The sequence below is a fragment of the Phallusia mammillata genome, chromosome 7, assembly GCF_965637545.1.
Source record: "Phallusia mammillata chromosome 7, kaPhaMamm4.hap1.1, whole genome shotgun sequence".
NCBI classification, from domain to species: domain Eukaryota; kingdom Metazoa; phylum Chordata; class Ascidiacea; order Phlebobranchia; family Ascidiidae; genus Phallusia; species Phallusia mammillata.
In genome coordinates, this window is record NC_137258.1 from 16,047,943 (window position 1) to 16,068,222 (window position 20,280).

A 20,280-nucleotide genomic window follows, 5' to 3' on the forward strand; every position below is an offset into this window, starting at 1 on the left:
CTGGCAACGACGGCAACTCGAAACTGTCAGAACTCAGATCACAAAGCAACACAACTATTCTATTGTAGTCATGCAACTGATTTGCTAGTACAGTAATTGTCAAAATTGTCTACAAAGTTACATTTTTTTACAAAGTTAAAATTGTTTACAAACTGCATTGTCGTGGTGTTGCAGAGGTTGCACTGTCAGTGTACTTTTCATTTTACACCTTGTAGCCTACTTTATACTGTTGTAACCGGCCCATTGTCTATTTTTGTGAATCATAAACCATCAAGTGAGTGAATTCATTAGGTTGATATGGTGTGATGCTCAACCCACCTCAAAACCAGGGTTGCCAGGTGGCCTAAAAATCGGACAAAAACGATAAATTGGCCTAATTTCACATGCTGTGTCCGACGCCTAAAAATCATTAGGACATTTAGTTTTTTGTCCTAATATGTCCGAAAAAAAATTGAATAACTTTTTGTCTCCTGCTATTTTTTGAAGGTTGCAAACCTTTTTTTACGACAAAACGTGGTTTAAAAGTGCAACTTGTTTTGGTTAGTATCTTGTTTATGACATTAAATACATAATTTAAGTTTGGATTTCAGTTCTTGTGGTTGCACGCATAAGTGACGTCATATTTTACGTCCGCCACTTTGCATTTGCGTAAAACTCGGCGCTTATGAGTCTTGGGAACGTAAACGCACAAAAAATGGCAGTTGGCTCCTCGATATTGATACCTTGTTAGCAATTATACGCTCTCGTTTTTTTTGTCCTAAAATGTCCGATTTTCAGACAAATGCTGTCCGAATCCAGCCGACAGTACCTGGCAACCCTGCTCAAAACGTGTAAAATTTGGTATGTCCCAAGTCATTTTACGGCAGCTGCAGCTCTTGCTTTGGTTTTGCTTCAGATACTTCATGTATCTTTCGTTTAGACAAATGTATTAAACAATTTTTGTTGTGTTTTAGCTGCAGTTTTTTGGCAGTAATTTTTTATCAGCTCATTTCCCTTTTCAGAATAGGCTATAGGTCTGCTTTCAGATTTTTGCCCTTCTGTTAGACTTTTGCACATTCATTCGCTCTAGTTAGGTTAGCCTACATGCAGCCATATTTTAACTTTTTGTACAACAATGCGTAATTTAACGAATTTTTCATAGGACAAAATTTTGTCAAAGAAAAGTTTTTTAAAGTCAAAATTTTCATTTTGAAGGTCAAAATTTTTCGTTTTTTAGGTCGAAAAATAATTGCCCTACTGATAATGCTTTGATCCAGCTCTAAAGTTCGGACCAAATGGAAATGTTGGGTAGAAAAAACGAATAGTATTTGTTTAATTTTCCAAACTGGCGTAGTAATTTTCAAAAAGCATTGCTGATTTATAGACAAAAATACCAACAAAATAGTAGAAATGCATGTCCATGGGTCGCGAGAATCACAAAACAAAATTTTTCAGTATTCGGTTGATCTGACAAAACAGCCAAATATTTGGTTTCGGTCCGAACCTATGTCGTCTATTCGGTACATCACTACTTTGTAGAGCCTCTAACCTTTCGTCATTGCATTTCGTGTAAGTCTTACCAAGCGGAACTAGCAAGAACAAGGCGTTGCATTGTGTTCAATGGTTTGTTCTTCCCAGAATCCTGTGTTTTGTGAAATGGCACGGGTGGTATTTACGGCTCAATGACGACTGCACGCCAACGGCGTTAACGTGACGTCAATGTTCCGCGATATAAAGTGGAACTTATGGCAAATGGAGTAAAATGAGTCACCGACAAGTGATTTTAAATTTGGATCGACGTTTTAAGCAACTTGGAGCCACAGCGACCAAAGTTAAGGATGTGAACAGTCGATCGGGCACTAATTACTGTCATTTAAATTGTGCTCTGTCTGGATATGTTAAACTAAACTTCTGTGTTGTGCGCAGTACGGGTAGTCTGAATTTCGTTCAATATTTTGGTTTTGTGCGCATCAAAGGACCTAGTTAGTGTTTTCTGAACGGCAATTTGACTCGAAAAATGAAGGTTTGCTTTGCAGCGATCGCAATCCTCGCGTTGACATTTGTCATAGCAGGTTCAGTATAGTATTTTTGTGGTGGTGGACGGCTGAATAAATCTGAATACTTTTTAGATACGAGTGAGGGCAAGCCAGGGAACCGTGGAACAAGTGGCGTACGATGTAATGCCAGAAAATGGCGAGGATGCAATATTGCTAATGGTCAATGCAATTGTAGCCGCGTACGAGCGTGTACCAACCCATTTGCGTTCCGGAAGAAACGAACGTGCAAGAAGTCTTTACGTAAGTCTGGCAAAACCTTTAGTTCATCATTGAGACGTTCTATTGTCGTTTAGTTTGTACAGAGAAGAGTTTAGCTAATAATAAAAAAACACTTCAGTATTTTTGTTCTGTTTTTACAGGCAACAACTGTTCGACAACATCTTGTCAAAATGGAGGCGTGTGCATGGATGTCAAAATGCAGTACAAATGCTCCTGCGCTGGGACAGGTTATCACGGAGACCGGTGTGAAAAACGTAAAGCAAACTTTTTGTTGTCATAATTTATTTTAAAAATATTTTCTTTTTAGCTTGCCCAGTTCCGAACCGATTGGACACAGAGTTTTGGAAATACCCGCACGCCTGTATTAATGTGTAAATGCGTTTGAAGGGACACGTCCTTCCTGGGCCCGCCTATTGAATCATATTAACAAACGGTGCTGTTTGCTTGTAGTTCGCTTTGCACGATCAACAGATTTCTTTAGTGTGCTGAAACACAAGCTTTAAAAATCTTGTTCCGTGAAGATGCTCACACTTCATAATGTAGTATGTTTCATTTTTACAGCTTTATTCACATTGTATTAAAGATATGAAATGAAATGTTTTTATGCTTCGCAGAATACATACATACATACATACATACGTTGTAAACCAATCTGTGTACACAACATTAAACAGTTAATCTTAAGCGCAAGTTGGGAAAGGTTTGTGGGCATGCCAAGCCCCCTTTCCATCTGCGTAATGTATTTGTCTTAACTAAGCCAAGGAACAATTTTATGTAATACGGCGAGTCGCCAGAACAGCGATCAACCCTGTTGTGGACTCTTGATTACTGTATCATTTGTTGGGCGAAAATGAAAAATTTGTTCCCACATGCTGTATAAATAAGACTTTGTTACCAAAAGTACTTGTTTTTGCTAATAGGTAGCCTATTAGAAAATACTGCAAGAAACGGTCAGGTATTGGACAAGCAGGCAGGTAGAGAGAACCAATTCCTATCTGTTTGTGATATGTTTACGACTCTACGGTCTTAGCATCATGGACCATTCAAGAAGTGGTGCTTTGAGTATTATGTAGGTACTGGGTAATTTAAGCTTTTTGAGGCAAAACAATAACATTGATAGTTTAAATTGTACTCCCCTTATTTCACACTGGCTGCCTCACTGAAGTAAATAATGTACTTATTCACGGATTCTTTCTGCAAAGAAAAGATGCTCGGCACTAAAATACTAAATACAACATGTAAAGTCTACAACAAGATTTTAATTTTTAACTGATCCGCATTAAATTAAAATAAACAGCAAAACATTTGTAACCTGTTAAGATATGATTTAAATGCAAAAATGGCCCCGTTTTTCAATGTACAATACACAAAAGTATTTTCCATTTTGTTGTGTTAAATGTTATTAGTATTAAAGTACGTATGCAAAGCATTGAAAAAATACTTGCCGAGTGGTTCACTTTTCAGTACACATAATTAGCAATCTTGATTATATTACTTGAATGTAAAAAATGAGAAGGCAAAATATGTAAAAATACTCTTTAAATTTGCAGAAAAAAAGAAAAAAGCTGGTATTTTTGACAACAGTGTTCAAAAACTTTGTTTTCAGCATTTATAGATCAGACCTATAGTACCTAAGAGTTAGAAATGAATCCATCTGACGTTTTTGAAGGTGGTGATATCCAAGCATATCTTTTTGCTAATATACAGCCATTGATATTGCTTAACATCTGTTTTGTTCTACTATTGCACATCACAAATAATTTAAAAACATGAACATGGTACATTGCAAGGTGATCATTATGTTTTTGGTTGTCTATGCCATAATATAAAACATTACTTTGACTTTCCTTTGGGTTTAGTTCCAGTTTGCTGAAATACTGAAGAACTGGTCATAAGGTTATCAATGTATTTTCCTAGCACTTCATTCTCAGACTTCAATTTCAAGTTTTCCTCCTTAACAGAATCAACCCGTTGTGATAAATCTTCAAGCGTGTTCTGTAGTTCCAGAACTTGTCCAATTAATCTTGCTTTCTCTGCTGCTTCATCAGGATTTTCATCACCTTCAAACAAACATATGTAAACTTAATACTAACATTTGTTGATAGATGTTAGAATTGGAACTCGAGATATTCTAAAGATATATGATTATGTAAAAAAACTAACCAACCTTGACTAGTAAGACTGACAAAACTTGATGAGATTTCACTGGATCCACTTACAGGATTATTTTCACCTTCACTCGCTGAGTCACTGTTTAATGACACATTAAACATCACTCCCTCAGAACCAGAAGTCGTGTTGTTCATTTTGAAACCTTTTCTAGTTTTACATGAAACAAATTAGGCAACTACATAATTGACTGGTAAGAAAAATAATTTGGATATTTTTATCCTAATCCCTATCAAAACCAAACATGTAGTTAACCGCAACGGTTTTAGGTTTGTTTCAGTGTTTAGTTTTTTGTAACGTATCGACATATCAAAATACAAAAAAAAAACAATCATGTATCACCATTACAAACAGTCCAACTCCAATCCAAATCCAACAAAATACCAACAATGCGTCTGTTTACAATTACCATCCATACGTTTCGGAACATAATTAGAATTTACCACTGGAGGCGGTATGCATTATTATAAAATGCTGAACAGGCGTTTTCGTCCACCAGGTTGCATATGTAACAAATATTTCGTTCAACTGGTGTAATGTTATAATGTAATTGTTTTTCATCGTATCCCGCTGTTCTTGCGCCTTTCGCTTGTTGCTCGCAGTCATCATTCATTGCTCTGATGAAGCCCTACCGATCTGGTGGGCGAAACGTCAGCAAAAATACAAGTTATGGACAAAAACAACTAGTATTTTTGTGTAACATTACACCAGTTGAACGAAATATTTGTTAAAAATGCATTATTATTTCGTTTGTATGGTGGAGTTCCGGTATGGCAAATAGAATAATAAAAGTTGTGTGCGTAAAATGTTTTGTTTTGGTTGATTTGTATTATTATTATTTTTTACTCAAAACTTTATCTTCATTAAATTTGCTGATTCGGCCAAGTAAATTGGGCTCCTCAAAAATTAGTAATCTGTTATTCGAATCATGCAAATTACAAATCTAAACGACCCTACCATTTTAATGGGTTTCATTAGTAATCTGCGTATTTCAGAGTAATCCATAACGCGACAAACCAAAGCTTCGGCTCATCACCATTTTTTACGCATGCGCGTTGATCAAGCATTCACGCCAATTTCTCTTTCATAAAAGATTGATCGCCTGAGCCTGACCAATGTCTAATCCGAAGCACATGCATTTGTGAGCATCTCCACTACGAACTAAACCAAACTACAAGTAAATTTTAGCACACAGTGGTGGGATATACGTCCACACACACAAATCCTCATTTTAACTCGTTCCTTTAGCTTGTTTATTAGTTTCGCAACTTTTTGAAAGCCTTTGGTATGGTTTACCAGGTTTAAACACGTATATTTAGGTCAGTTGATAATTTTTCGTAATATTTATTATTTCTATAACTCTAAAAAGCGCTAAAGCGAGGTGAAATTTGCACTCCTAAAGGGCTTAAATACCGTATTTACTCGATTGTAAGCCACGGCTTATATTGTTTTTTAGCTGCCGTTTGTGCGGCTTATAATCGAGGGCGGCTTACATTTTAATTGTATACCGAAATTATTTCTACACGCCAACATTTTAAATTATTTGGGGTTCAAAACATGTATGCGTGTACAGATTATACGTCGATATACGTTCTGTTGGGTACAGTTATCAACATAACTAACAGATATGGGCAAATAGTCATACCATATAACAACAGAAAGATGTATTAAGAAACAATCTTATCTAAAATTCCAGCGTGCGGCTTACAATCGGGGGCGGCTTACATTATTTTTTAACACCTCAACATGCGGCTTGCAACCGAGGGCGGCTTATAAACGAGGGCGGCTTACAATCGAGTAAATACGGTATCATAGTTTTCAAATCGTGAATAAATGAAATTTTATTAATCACAAACTGTTTTTCTTGATCTAAAGTATTGGTTACGACTAAATATACAACGTTACGGTTTTAGTGTGGGCCGGTTGATGTTTTTGAGTGCACAAATATTGTCTGCCCCCTTCGGAAACAATAAAATTTGCCGCCAAAAAAATAATTTTAGCTGTTTGTGGTAAAAATGGCGCGCAAAATAATTTGTGGCAAAGATGGCGGAATAGAAAGTACACGTGCTATCACAAAGACGTTGGTGGTATCAAAGCAATTTGCGACTCATTTTGGCATTTTACAGTCTTTTCCGATACAAATAGTAATCCTATTGCTCGAAACGTACTTGTTGTTAATATTGTAACGTACTCGTAATTATTGGTATAAATCTATAGTTTTTAATGTACAATCGGATCGTTTAGTTGTAAAATATGAAAAGGTACATAGAATTTTTTTGTTTGCAAAATCTTTTCTTATTGCGGAATTTTGCAACAAGCATAAATTATAATGTTTTGTGTTATCTGTGAATAGGTTTTGCACGGGATTTGCAATGCCTTTGAAGCAAAAAACGAAGAATAATAGTAAACAACCAAATGTCCACTATAACCCAGTTGTACAAGTTAAAAACGTTGCGGAATACATGTCAGCTGAAACAAGCATTTCCATATCCAAGCTACCAAGCTGGTTGATATCTTCAGAAAAGGAACAAGATATCATCGACGAGGAGTTTACAATTGAAACTTCTTATTTGCACAAAACAGGCAAATCTGGTGTAATGGGTACTGATCATGATTGTGACTTTGGTTTAAAAATCTTGGACACATTTTCACTTGCAAGTGAGAAAAATGCATCAGAAGGAGTCAATTGCACCCTTGATAGTAAAAGGTAAATAATTTTTTTGTTAAATAACATAAAGGGATAATTTTTGACAATTTTATGTTTTGTTGACAGAAAGCAAGTCACAGATCCCACACTCACAAATCCCACACCCACAGATGCACTTGGTAAGCTGTGTTGTTAGAGTATGGAAACAAAATCCCTTAGTTTGTGTTTGTTAACTTTATAAGATGACTACTATAAATGAAGTGAATTGTGCTAAAATCAGCATGTCATTTTTGCAGATTTTGAAGCTCCCGAAATTGACAAAGAATTCAAGGGTTTTGATGATGTTACTGAGGATTATTCAGTATTTTGTAGCAAGGAACTTGATCATCTTTTGGCTGCAGAAAATATTGAATTTTATAATCTTCCAAAAGTAGAAGATATCCCAACCAATATACGATATAATGTGCCAACTAAACAGGCTGGTTATGTGAAAACTCTACAGGATGCTTTAAATAAAAGTGATCATCACACCACAATCTGTACTAAATCTCCACTTCATCCAACCCCAGGTTTTTATTGCTTTTCTTTTATAAAGGATTTCATTTCCATACCTTTATACTGTCATGCTTGTTTTTTTATTTTGTCAAGAAAGAGATTAATTGCCAGAAAAAATCAAAGGGTCAAGCTTAATGTCAGTGACAAATATATGCCCATCATAAACATTGAAAATTATATGTATGCATTGTCATAAAATAGGATTTAGTGAATGCAAAACAGCAAGATATAGGAAAGCTATTCTTCTATTCATAAACAGAAAAAAAAATGTTTTTTGTGATTATACTGATTTATATTGCACTACTAAAAGCTTGCTTTTGTTTCATTAAAAAATCTGCCACATGAATTTGGCTATAGTTGACACTATATCCTGAATTGTTAAATGAAATAGAAGCACGTCTTTGTAAGTTGCATATACATAATATGCAGTATCAAAATCTTTTGCTCTTCTGGCAAATTTTGCTCCATACCGCATAGGGTTGGGATTTCGGGACTAAATTGGAAAAACCTGGTATCAGGATTCCTTGGGATTGTCACTTTCCAATCGTGGTATTAAAATGCGGAGCCAAAAAGTAAAGGTTAGGCTATGTTTCGCTCAACAGCATGGTCACGAACTATGTGTTGGAATAAATGCAAGTTTTCATAAACCTTTTTCTAGGATTGCTGGTTTATGAAAGATTCTCTTTAATTTATAAAACAGTCACCCATAAAACAGCTAGAATGAAACAAGTTAATCAGTGTTTTATATTCCATTCTTGTTCAGATTTACTAATACAGTACGTTAGTGGTACAGAAGTTTTGCCGACAGGATTCTAGTAAATCATGAAATAAATTATGGCAACAAAATCACTGTTTTTTAGAGTCAGCGAATACTGTGACTGTAAATTCAGTTGCAAATCGATACCTTTGTTTGTGGAGGTATGGGAAAATTTGCATAACAGTAAATCAAAAAAGGGCTGGCTTAAATGAAATCAGAAATTGTCATTATCAGGTGATGGGCAAAGAAAATATGCATTTAGCTGCAAACTTGGGAAAAGACAAATTAGATTAAGTTTATTGTATCATTTAGTTGATTTGCCAGAAGGACAAAAGTGATTACTACCCCTTTTTGCAGTATTGTTATTGTTGCCCTGTCAAGCTTTAGAATGATAATAAAAAAATATCTGTTTTAGTGCAAAATTCAAAGCGTAAACGAAAACAATGGAACAATGATGAACAGCAAAATAAGTTACAAAAAGCATTGAGAAGTAGCAATCTACCCATGTACCAAAACATCAAGGTGGATTTATTGAAGTCAATGGCTGATTTGTACACTCTGCCTCCAATCACAAGGCCCCAAAGTAAAAAAATATTACAAACAATTACTAAAAGTGTGGCAGAGTTTGCAGTTACTGCTTTGCACAAGCTGGAACTCAACAATACACTCTTGCCATTTGTTCAAACAGAAGTGCAATGTTCAAAACCAGCCTTGTATCAAGTAAATTTGAGTTCAAGTTGGAAAAGCAGTGAGTTGTAAATTGGATTTGGTATGTTTTGGGTGCTGAGCTTTAATGTTGTTATTTTAAGGTTACATTGAAAGACACCAGACCTTTCCAAGATATATGTTCTTGAAGAGAATTTTTAAAAAGTACAAGGTTTTGAGGTATTTATATGTTTATAGGCCTGGAACAAATTTTGCTTTCAACCTTGGGAGGTTGTTACTGTATATTTGGCATAAAGTGTGTGATGAGTTTTTTGGCTATTCCAGGGTCACTAAACAAGGCCCAAACAATGTGTCCTGTGATGCCATATTATCTACTCTCGATATATATTACCCAAAATGCTTCAATAAAATGTCTACAACTATTTGTAGCATTTGATTGCTTGGCATGTACAGCATTTACTCCAGTTGAAACTTGCTGATTGCTCTGTGCTTTAGACTTTAATACATAATTTTCTCTCAAATTTATTGGATGGAAATTAGTTTTTCAACTTTTCCTGGAGCATACATTTACGCAGCAGAAGTTAAAATTTTTATTGGTATACTTGTACATAGTTTTTTGTTTAAAAATATATATTGTTGTGTTCGCCCCACGAGTACCCCAAAATTAATGAATTTTTATCAATGTTTGAATTGAATCAAAGTACAGTTCATAGAATATGCTATTTTTGAGTTGTGCTTTTTTGTTGTACTTTAACCTAATGATTAAAGGAATTTAAACAATGGCTGATTGGCGTATATTTTCACATTGGTTGATTGTCGATTTAACTGTGGGCTGTGGATTGGTTGTTTGGTTTTTTATATCTTTTATTTTGCTTATAGGACCCCATTACTTAGCGCCCTAAAACGGGTGAATTTTTTGAAATTTTACCCAGTAATTTACTTTATTTGCCTTTTTCTCTATTGCGACAAAACAGGGCAAATTTTTGTAATTTACCCGGGTACATTTGTGCATGTAAACAAGCTTAGTGGCACACTGTGGTTGACCTTTGAAGTGCATTATTTACACCAGAGGTGTGCAACAGGCAGCCAGTTTCAGTGAAAAAAATGCAAATCTTTTGGGAATTTAAGAAAATTTTCCACTAGTTGTTGGTAAATCTTCTAAGTTGCTATACTATATGTAACAAGTATAAGCTAAATCAGTTTTTTTTAACCAGGGTTTACAGCAGTTTGCAAGTACTTCTGAATGTAACCTAATAATTCCCTTTGTCTAGTAAATAATTATTTTGTTATGAAAGCCAGTGTTGCGGCAAAACTCTGAATGTTTTAGAAAATAAATGTATTAAAGCTTTGGAAAAATCAAATTTATTGTGTACATGGAAAAAATGTGTGGCCCTCGCTTGATGCCCGAAATTGGTTATATGGCCCTCGGACGAAAAATGTTGCACACCCCTGATCTAGATGTTTGCATTTGTGGGGACCCATGAGTTTCTGCCTGTAGAACAAACTAAAATTATAAAAAAAACAATGACTAATATAGGACCCAATATAAAATTAGTATTGGGAGTATATTAATGTATCAAAATCTGACATAGAGTATGTACAATGGCAAAATGACAACAAAACTGTATTTGAATTAAGCGATTCAAGTATTCATATTCATGAATAGTTCAGCATAAAGCAACAACCAGGAATTCGAATAGTATTTGAATAAACCCAAACATCACTGGAATCAGGGAGAGGTTAAATCCATCCATTACCTTTTTTAAATTGTAACATGCATACTTGTTTGATGATTGTTTCTAAAGCAAATTTGATATCTTTTATACATTGCTTACATTTGCTGGATTGGTTTAAAGTTCGACTGTGAGTATATTTCACACTATAATTTCTCATTGGGTCAACAATAAAAGCACTGTAACTACAAGAGTAAAAAAGTGGTTAGCAGTTACTATTTCTAGAAGTTAATGTTTGTACTTTTGCAGAAATATGGGAGCATTGTCAAGATTTGCACATCATCACTTTGGGGACCTTCCAGTTGCGTTGTCAAAAACAGATAAAATTCATAGATGGAAAGTTCAACTGAAGAGAGTGAGAAAAAGTTCTAGTAAATGTATTTTGTTCCAATATTATTTTGATTATGTTTCACAGCACAAGATTAGGTGGCAACGAAAGAAAGTTGGAAAAGATGTAGTAATGCTACCTTTATCTATGCATTTAAAAAAGAGGTCAATTTTAAGGATTTTAAAGCCTGTAAGTTCTATTGTTACAGTTTTTTTCAAACTTTAGAACAACAGATTTCTCTTTTATTTAAGTTGGAGACCTACTCAGCAGCCAGGCTACGCACATACATTCGAAAAACAAAAAATGTGAAGACCTGTTCATGCCCAAAATCTTCAGTTAAAAAAATTAAAAATGTAGTAGGTGCACAGAGTAAGAAGAATAAAGAACTGAAGAAAACTGTGATAGAATCTTCAGTAAACAATGAGAAAGCAAACATGGTAAGATTTTAAATACTTGTTTGTGATGCCTGTAGTTTACTACTATAAAACCTTTTATTTTTAGGAATGTGAAATTATTCCACATAGTAACACTGAATTTCAAGCAACAAAGGGAATTATGATTTTAAAATTCCATGAGACTAATCCCAAAGGTAGGTAAATGTGTGTACGAATTTTCTTGAATTTGTTGATGTCTAAATCTTTGCATTGAAAACGAAAAATATTTGTATTCTGTTCATCATTGTATATTAATCTTACAGTGTTTAAAACAGTGAAAAATCCTACAGCCATAAGTGTAGTTTTTTTTCTGCAGAATCATCCAACACCAAACCTTTTTACATCAAAGTTTTGTCTGAGTGTGACTGGAGTAGTTGCAAAAACAATGTTCTTTTAACTATCACCCAAGCTCATAACAGCCTTAAAGTATGTACATTCTTTTAATCTTTGCTATACATCTTTGTAATTCTTTTCACAATAATCTTAATTTGTCATAGAAAACACACAGTGGCAAATACACTTGTTCTGCTGTGGGTGATTTTTGTGTTGAAGGTGTAAATAGCATTGCTGGGGAAATTCTAAAATACAATGTTCCCTACTCAATTTGGAAATCTAGTTTGCCCTTTTATCAACCTGTTACATTGGTAAGCATATGCCTTTTGTTTTGCTAAGAGTTGAAGATGGACTTTGAATAATTGCAGCGTATTACTTTTTATGGGTCCCCTTCCCTTAAGGCAGGGGTGCACAACCTGCGGCCGTACGGCCGCATGCAGCCGAGTAGACGATTTTGTGCGGCCGTGAACATGTTTATTAAAATATATGCACTGGCGGCCGTGATGTAAAAACCTCTTTTGCTAAATATTTTGACTTTCAAACTGCATTAAATAGATTTTGTAAGACTGTAAAGAATATTACCAGCCTAGTGACCCTGTGCATCACACTTTATATACGCCTATTGTGTGCAAACAATGCAAATAAACAGTCACCTCTTGCGTCACAATATAGATTATGACGTCATAAATAACTCAGACTGGTCGTCAGACTGTTTAGCTCAATCTGTGGATCAAGTTTTAAATTATCCGGGCTTTTTGAACGCCATTAAATGGTTTATGTGTGTGTGGGACAAGCCCTATTTTCACATGATAAATTTAAAAACAAAAACAAGCAGGTAATTGGCGGCCGTTGGTGAAATAAGAATCTGCGATGCAGCTGTCTTAGCAAAAAGGTTGTGCACCCCTGCCTTAAGGGGACACATATTGTTTTTGTCCGTATTTTTTTTTCTGTCTAACGCTGGTTTGTGAGACGCGTTTGGTCAAGAAAGAGTGCTTCAAATTTACACAGATGTTAGTTATTTATCCATATTTGATCCTCCTAAAGTTTGACCCCGAATGACCCAAGGGTTCACCCACGGGCCCCAAAAATGTAAAAAAAAATGAACGGCTGTACTGACCAAAGTACAGGATCTAGGAGTTTCATGCTTTGTGGTGCAATGTAAGATATTCTAAATGTGTTTCTAAGTTTTTATTGGATTCACCCATTGTTCACCCTTTAAACCCCGAAATAATCGGTTTTAGTTTTAGGCCAGAAATACAAGCCCTTCAGTGCAGAAATATTTAAAATTTTAACAATTGTTTAGGCAGGGTATTCGTTTAGTATTTAAAATTTTGCCAGTTACCTTTATAACCCATAACATGTGTACGATATAAGTCCCAAGGGAGGAATACGGTGGTTTACGATTAAGGCGGCAGAGCGGGAGTGTCCAGCTTGACGTCCGGACAGACGTTTTACGAGACAGTCATTTTTTATTTGTGCAGCAATGCTGTCTCGTTTTATTGAGTTATCGCATGCATATTTAGTTTTGGCGAAGGTTTTACACCTAAGACGTAATGTAAACTCGATAAACGTACTTCGGTTTCGTTTATGTCAGGCAAAACATCATTGATCAACATAAATATGAAAAAATAAACACTTTTTTTCGAACGCCGCAATAAATGGTCTTTCTCGTTGTTAGCTTGGCCGTCGCCTAACCACGGGTCACTAAAGGTCAACTTGTAGGCATTACAACACAGTTAAGAATTTTTGGTCATAACGTATCTTCTTTATTTTTGACAAATCAATTCAAGAATTAGTACTTAAGTCATGTATAAATTAGGCTAAACGGTATTGTTGAACACTAAGGACTGCATGCTGTTAAAAACAGTGTCAAAAGGTCATTAAACAGTCGTTTTTGCGAAACAATGTTAAGTGAAAAACAAGTTGTTATGTATACCTTTGTAGCAAACGACTTTTTTATATAGTGTCTAATGAAACGATTTTTTTGTAATTATATGACAATAATGATGCAAAAAGAATACGGACAAAACTTTGAAAGTTAAGTTAATGCTTTGTGAAAACTTGTCCTTAAGATTCTAAAAATAACCGCAACATTTGTTAGCCGTAAATCTGCATAAACACGCATGTGGGACCCATTCGTTTTTGCTTGCAAAAACAATCAAATATGTAGATAAAATTGTGTATAGTGTAGTAAATTGGTTAATATCGTATAGAATATATAAAATGGAAGTATATCAGAAAGCCACTTTTCTAGTTTACACTATAATTTATACTATTCTGGTTTGTCCTGACAAAGCCAAAATTAAACCAACTGGGTAAAAAGATAACAAAAAAGTCCAGCTTATAATAATATGTGAAACCAAAAAATAAACCAGCTTAATAATATAATAATACTGTTACAATCACTTGTTTTAAAAGTTTTATTTTATTTTAGATTCGTGTTTCACATGTTAGTTCTCCAAATGTTGTGCAATTAAAAGCAATGCAGTGTTCTGCTTCTATTACTGACCTTTTCAATTTGGATGCTAAAATGAGTGAAATTCATAGAGAAGGGATGATAACTGGTGTTTTTGATGTGTGCAAACCGATTGATTTGGTAAATGAAGTTGATGATATAATTAAAAAAACACCAGAAAGAAGTCCATCTCCTCAGAGATCGGTTGCCAGTCCCCATAAAGAACCAAAAGTTTCTGATGAAATCAAAGGAAAAACCAAAGCTTTCAAACTAGGCACTTTAGGATGTATTAACTCAAAGGTTTTAGTCCCTTCCACTGCTGAAATGGAGCAGTCTGTTTTTTTGGACCCAAAATACCCAGGTGAAAAAATACTACCAACCAGCAACAAAGAAAAACCTAGGAATCTTGCCTCCAATATTAAAAGCTTTCCCTTACTGCCTCAAGAAATACCATTATGTCCACAATTTGTGATTCCCAGATGTGGCATTGCTTCTATAAAAGCAACTTCACAGACTTTACCAAACATTTATCCCAAACCTGGCATATCAGAAGCCGGCAAAATGGCTTATATCACTTCTTTATCACAAACGAACCCACAGGAAAGTAAGCAGACTTATGGTGGTCAAATTGCAAATCAAGTAATGCTTCCTTCTTCTGCTAGAGTATTGTTACCTGTTCAAGCAAGCTCAGTAAAAATGCAAACTACTTCAAAAGCATTTCCTGTAAACAGTGGTGCAATTTGTTTTCGGAGAGGAAATATTAATGTTTCCATGTCATCTGTAATACCTAATCAACCAACTGTTGAATTAACCACCACAATTTCAAGCTATAACAAACCTAAGAATGAAAACAACATGCTCCCTAACCGTACACTTGGCAGCATTGGATCATCTAATCAACAATTTTTACCATTAGATGCTGTGATGAGAACTGAAAATACCCTTTTACAGCAAAAACAAATCACCCAGAACCAAAGAATAAAAGTGGGACTTGCTTCAGACTTGCCTACAACAAGACAGGAAATGGACACTGTAATGTCACCAATACATAAGGTGATAAGACCCATTCCAAATCCAACCAATCAGCAAATAGTATTTCCATACTTTAAGACTAACAGCACTGCCACCAATGTGACCAGAAACATTCCGAGTCAAGTTTTCTCCAATGCATGTGTAAACCAATCAAAAACATTTGTGGCGGCTGGACAAGTTGTCAGACACCTTCAACCATTTGTCTGCCCCCCTTCAGTACGACCAACTGCAGTAGCATACAAAATACCTGCCAGTCGTCTGATTAAGACTTCTGATAAAGCCACCATCTTGGATGCAAGAATAACGAAAAAGTTTCCCAGCCCATCACATAACGTTATATCTGCAAAGCCCAAAGTTCAAGTTTTACATCCCAACCCAGGCAAAGTTATTTCTATCAGAACAAGTGAAACCACAATAGGACATGTTAACCTACAAGGTACAGCAAAAAAACCTGCTTCAAAACTAGAAAATGATGGGGCTGATGATGTATCACTGAAAGTAGCAAGCAAAGAAGACAAGAAAGTGGCAAGTAAAGAACCCAAAACAAATGTTTGTACACAATCAAACAAAAATCTTTCACCGATAAAACTGCAAAAGTATGTCCACAAACGAAAACCAGGTTTCAGCAATAATTCCAATTTAAGTAATCAATTTAGTAATGTTTGGCCCGTGAATTCCACTTCTAAAGACTGTGACAAGGACATCGAAATATTCATGGTATTGTTTCTTTGGATTTTGCTGCAATATACTGTGTTTATTGACTTTACATTTTGTTTTAGGAACCCAAAGATATTTCCAAATGTGTAAGACAAAAAGATAACGAAGGAGATGATGTTACAGGTATATGAGATTTTGAGATTAAAACAAGTTGCTTATATGTTTAGTAAAATTTATCATTGTTTTTTTTTAGAAAAACATTCGAAGGAACCCACAGCACAACTAAAACTGATAGTAAGAGTTCAATGTTTTAGTGGAATTATTTGTTATTTTGTAATAAAAGATTAGGTTCAATTAAATTTGTGAAGGATTTTTCCAGTAAAATACATAATAGTATTTTTCAGTAAACATTGATACCCTTTAGGTGACTCAAACTCAATCTACTGAAGTCAAGGAAACTGTATGCCCTGCAAACTCATCCTTATCAACACCAAGCACAGAAGTACCCTCATTAACCTCTGGACATGGATTTGACCCACTTCAAAGCTGCCAGAATAAAGACAAAAACAACAGTGGCACTTTCGAAGAAGATAAGAGACTATCTGATTGTAATAGTAACACTTTTGAAAAGGTGACATCAAACAAAGAAAGACAATTAGACCAGAGCACGAGTTTGAACAACACAAATAAAACAGAATCACCCATGCAAACTCTTGAAGTTGACATGCAAAAGTTTGGTGGCCATTCTACTAAAACTGATGAACTTCAAGAGAAAATTAACGAGTTGCACAATCAGGTTATTAAAAATCATGAAAAAGTAATGCAAGACCATGAGAAAGTTATTAAAATCCAACATGATATTGCAAAGTCAGTTGAAATCATTGCCAAATCTCAGCAGTGCCTGCTATCACCACAGAAACCTATTAAACAGGAAATATGCAGTCAAGATCCTTCATCTCGAGATAGCATTCCTATTATTGACCTGACCATAGACTCGCCACCAAAGTTTCCATCAATAAAACTTGAACCTCAATCAGTAGACGTACATAAGGAAATAAAAGCTGTTCCGGTTTCTGAATGTGACAGTTCTGACACTCAAACACCTACAAGTGTTTCTACTGAAGCTCAGATGGACCAAACCACAACACTAACCACTGCTTCAGAGGCCAGACTAATGATTGTTCAGTCTCAAGATAAGGCTCCTTTCTACAAAGTTGTACTTTCTAAACCTAGTGTAAAAAACAATGCAACACTATTTATACAACCAAGTGGATTTGATCCAACTCCGCCAAACCAGAAAGTTGAGGAGGTTGGAAAACAGGCTAGGATAAAAAATGACATTCCTGGAGAGATTACAAGACCCAGCTATGTTGAACACAAACAAACTTCCCCAGTTAAATGCACTGAGACTACCAACAACATTTCCAATTGTCTTAAATCCAGAAACGTACACCCAGTTAAGATTACAAAAGACATTTTGAAAAATGTTAGATATGTGGAAAATTCCCTGGTTATATGCACAGAAGCAGCAAAATACATTTCCAAAGTTGTTGAATGCCCAAAGACTATTCCAGTTGTAAATTCAACTTCTGCTTCAAAGGTGAAAAACAAACGCAGTAAACTTTCAAAGCCTAAACAAGATGAACTATATGCTACATTAACTGGAAACCACAGCAACAAAATATCTAAACTGGTAAATATTCATTAGATTCTAATAGTAAATAAAAAATACTGGATGAATTGTCACAGTGCAAATGACCAAAACTAAACGCTTTGAGATATGCTGCCAGTGTGACAACATAAACATGTTTGCCACCTGGCCACAGCCAAAAACTACCAAAGAGTGATGTGTTTTTCGCATTTTGTTTATTTATTGATGTAATATATTTTAGGATCATATGGAGGAAAGCGAACACTCCTCTGAAACAGATGATGACATTGAGATTGACATTATGGAATCAAGTATCAACACAGCTGATGTTTTGCGAAAGTGTGCCCAGACATCTATGAAGTTAGTCTTAATTATTCTAAGTAGCGTTGTTTTTCTTTACATCTTTTTTTTTTTTTTTTCAGTTGTAGTTTACATGCACCATGTTATGGAATTGACAAAAACTCTGATACTGAAACTGAATGTGCTGATAGTCAAGAAAGGGAAAATGAAGGTTTGTAATTATATTTTAAACCATGTTTAATAAGTGCATTTAACTATGCATTTTCTAAGATCGCCGAAAAAATGAAAAAGAAAGACGGAGAATACTTAAAGAAAGGTAGGCCCACCGCTTTTGCTTACAGGGATGGTTTGTGCCCTACCTTAGTTTAATTTTACGAACAACCGTTTGTTTTTAGTTTGCTACGTTTAAGAAGTGCTTTAAAAGACCCTGAAATAAGAGTGACTTTGAAAGCTATTCTTGATCAGGTGAGGGAACAGATTATAGTTTTAGGTGCTGAAGTTAAGTCCAAGCTTTGTGTTGTATATGCCGACTAATGATATAATTATAAAATGATCAGAAATAGACATGATCACTTGATTAAATACAAAGACATAAAAACGTGTAACGATTGTCCCGTTCCTACAAGCAAGACGCCATTTTTAGGTTTGGATTCGCGCTTTAGTTCAAAAATGTAAACGGGCTTAATTCGAACCTGAATTTACGTTCGTCCACAATTGTTTTATGATTTTAAGAACTTCTTTAACAGAAAACAAGGAGTCGAACTATTGGTCAAGTTATTTGATTTTGATTTTTTGTTGACGCAGGCGACGGCAAAATGTCAAGAACTACTTAAAGAAAGTATTGCCTTGAGTGTTGCATTTGCCCAGGAGGGACGGAAAAATCAAATGCTACAGAAACAGTTGAGAGAATTAACACAACAATCTCGACCATCAGTGTTTGATTCCGACTTGTTTGGGGATGATGAAGAATTTGATATTTTGGCCCTTGGCTCTTCTATTGAAGTTGACGAGTAGTTTGTACATTGCATTGGTGAAAAGAGGCGAGTATTAAAACTGTATGATTTAACAGACTTGGCCAAGAATTTCCTTAACCATGTAGTCGCATTTACGGTTTTTTTTCGTACCGCATTAGGTTTAATTCGTATTTGTTCCCATGGCTACAGTCGCCAAACTCTAAAATCCAAAATTCAATGTTTGGCTAACCATTGTTTTGAATAGTGAAAAGATAAATATACGTTTTTATATTTGTAAATATAGGTATGTAGACCACCGATAGGTGAGTCAAAAATGGGCCTTTCAAGAGTTGCCAATGCCAAAGTTGTGAGGTTTTTAAAAGTACGAACGGTAATGTTTCACTTTTACTTAAATGTGTAAATAATATATTGGTGAATACGATGTTTTGTGTAAGCGCTTTAACAGTCACGGGGTAAATTGTGTTAATTATACATTATTCACATTAGCCATCAATTTGCCTCCTGTTTTTATCTATATCTACCTCAAAATCTGTATCAAAAACGTGCTAAGAAACTGTAAATACATCTGTTCATAAAATACTGCCCGTGTTCTTATTACTTCGTAAACTTTTCCGAGCTTAGGTTATTACGAATCTACAAAATTTAAATCGTTGGCTTGAAAATTGGTGCCGAACAGTTTTTATGTAATTCATTTATTGTGTTTTACTTCTACCGCTTACCCAGTCTGTTGTGTTGTGCGTATTGTTTCGCACAGAAATAAAAGTGTAAAAATTGGCACATTGTATTTGTAAGTTGGTTACAGGAAACTGAAAATATATGGGTAATTCATTTTTTTAAGATCATAGGACAAAAATATGGCATGATAACATTGTACAACGAACTGCCCAAACTGCGTGAATTTGGCTTTGAAGTCAGCAGACGCGAATCGAACATATTGACCATGTTTTTTACCCCAATTAAGTTTACATGTATTTTGTTTTCATTTGAGTTCATAAGTCAAATTGTTCCTAATATTAAAATAACTAAACAAATTTTGGACAAAAGTTGGTTTGGTATTATCGTATACTTACACGAAAGTATACATTTGAAGTGAAGACTGTAAACGCAAAATGCACAAAAAGTGACAAAAACAAAAGCGCTTTTCCAGCTCATCGGGGCCCGCAGTCGTATAATACCACTACAGTAAGATGATGTTTTATAGTTTGACCTATTATTAGTTGTCCTAAACTCATCTTTAACCCCGCTCTATTGTCACCATCATTTTGACCGAGAATCAGTGTAGACCCAAACTCACTGGAAATCAAATTTCTCCCATCAGTTTAAAGAAGCACTTT

General features: G+C 35.1%; 3 protein-coding genes across 3 annotated transcripts; 2 read left to right on the forward strand and 1 right to left on the reverse strand.

Moving 5' to 3' along the window:
- Nucleotides 1–1,730: 1,730 nt before the first annotated feature.
- Nucleotides 1,731–3,096, forward strand: LOC145239419 (cysteine-rich motor neuron 1 protein-like). Its single transcript, XM_080102736.1, has 4 exons — nt 1,731–2,051; nt 2,109–2,276; nt 2,396–2,509; nt 2,563–3,096. The coding sequence occupies exons 1-4, from the start codon at nt 1,997–1,999 to the stop codon at nt 2,628–2,630; spliced, it is 405 nt and encodes a 134-aa protein (XP_079958862.1). The 5' UTR covers nt 1,731–1,996; the 3' UTR covers nt 2,631–3,096.
- A 398-nt stretch (nt 3,097–3,494) lies between these two features.
- On the reverse strand, nt 3,495–4,673 carry LOC145239421 (short coiled-coil protein B-like). The gene is made up of 2 exons (XM_080102737.1): nt 4,423–4,673; nt 3,495–4,315 (listed from the first exon to the last, which is right to left on the reverse strand). The coding sequence occupies exons 1-2, from the start codon at nt 4,559–4,561 to the stop codon at nt 4,089–4,091; spliced, it is 366 nt and encodes a 121-aa protein (XP_079958863.1). The 5' UTR covers nt 4,562–4,673; the 3' UTR covers nt 3,495–4,088.
- A 2,070-nt stretch (nt 4,674–6,743) lies between these two features.
- LOC145237703 (uncharacterized) lies at nt 6,744–19,723 on the forward strand. Its single transcript, XM_080100670.1, has 20 exons — nt 6,744–7,131; nt 7,198–7,250; nt 7,368–7,640; nt 8,799–9,131; nt 9,193–9,268; nt 11,032–11,137; nt 11,198–11,299; nt 11,362–11,547; nt 11,612–11,699; nt 11,861–11,970; nt 12,042–12,188; nt 14,312–16,081; nt 16,144–16,204; nt 16,275–16,315; nt 16,446–17,714; nt 17,914–18,032; nt 18,095–18,183; nt 18,243–18,288; nt 18,368–18,437; nt 18,777–19,723. The coding sequence occupies exons 1-20, from the start codon at nt 6,797–6,799 to the stop codon at nt 18,984–18,986; spliced, it is 5,484 nt and encodes a 1,827-aa protein (XP_079956796.1). The 5' UTR covers nt 6,744–6,796; the 3' UTR covers nt 18,987–19,723.
- The last annotated feature ends 557 nt before the right edge of the window (nt 19,724–20,280 follow it).

What these genes read in the sequence shown, in the direction of transcription:
- LOC145239419 (XM_080102736.1), top strand. Translation starts at nt 1,997, where the DNA reads ATGAAGGTTTGCTTTGCAGCGATCGCAATCCTCGCGTTGACATTTGTC. An exon ending in GTTGACATTTGTCATAGCAG is followed by an intron (nt 2,052 to 2,108) that starts GTTCAGTATAGT and finishes AATACTTTTTAG; the next exon opens with ATACGAGTGAGGGCAAGCCA. An exon ending in AACGTGCAAGAAGTCTTTAC is followed by an intron (nt 2,277 to 2,395) that starts GTAAGTCTGGCA and finishes CTGTTTTTACAG; the next exon opens with GCAACAACTGTTCGACAACA.
- LOC145239421 (XM_080102737.1), bottom strand. Translation starts at nt 4,561, where the DNA reads ATGAACAACACGACTTCTGGTTCTGAGGGAGTGATGTTTAATGTGTCA. An exon ending in TGTCAGTCTTACTAGTCAAG is followed by an intron (nt 4,316 to 4,422) that starts GTTGGTTAGTTT and finishes GTTTGTTTGAAG; the next exon opens with GTGATGAAAATCCTGATGAA.
- LOC145237703 (XM_080100670.1), top strand. Translation starts at nt 6,797, where the DNA reads ATGCCTTTGAAGCAAAAAACGAAGAATAATAGTAAACAACCAAATGTC. An exon ending in ACAATGAGAAAGCAAACATG is followed by an intron (nt 11,548 to 11,611) that starts GTAAGATTTTAA and finishes TTTTATTTTTAG; the next exon opens with GAATGTGAAATTATTCCACA. An exon ending in CGGAGAATACTTAAAGAAAG is followed by an intron (nt 18,289 to 18,367) that starts GTAGGCCCACCG and finishes GTTTGTTTTTAG; the next exon opens with TTTGCTACGTTTAAGAAGTG.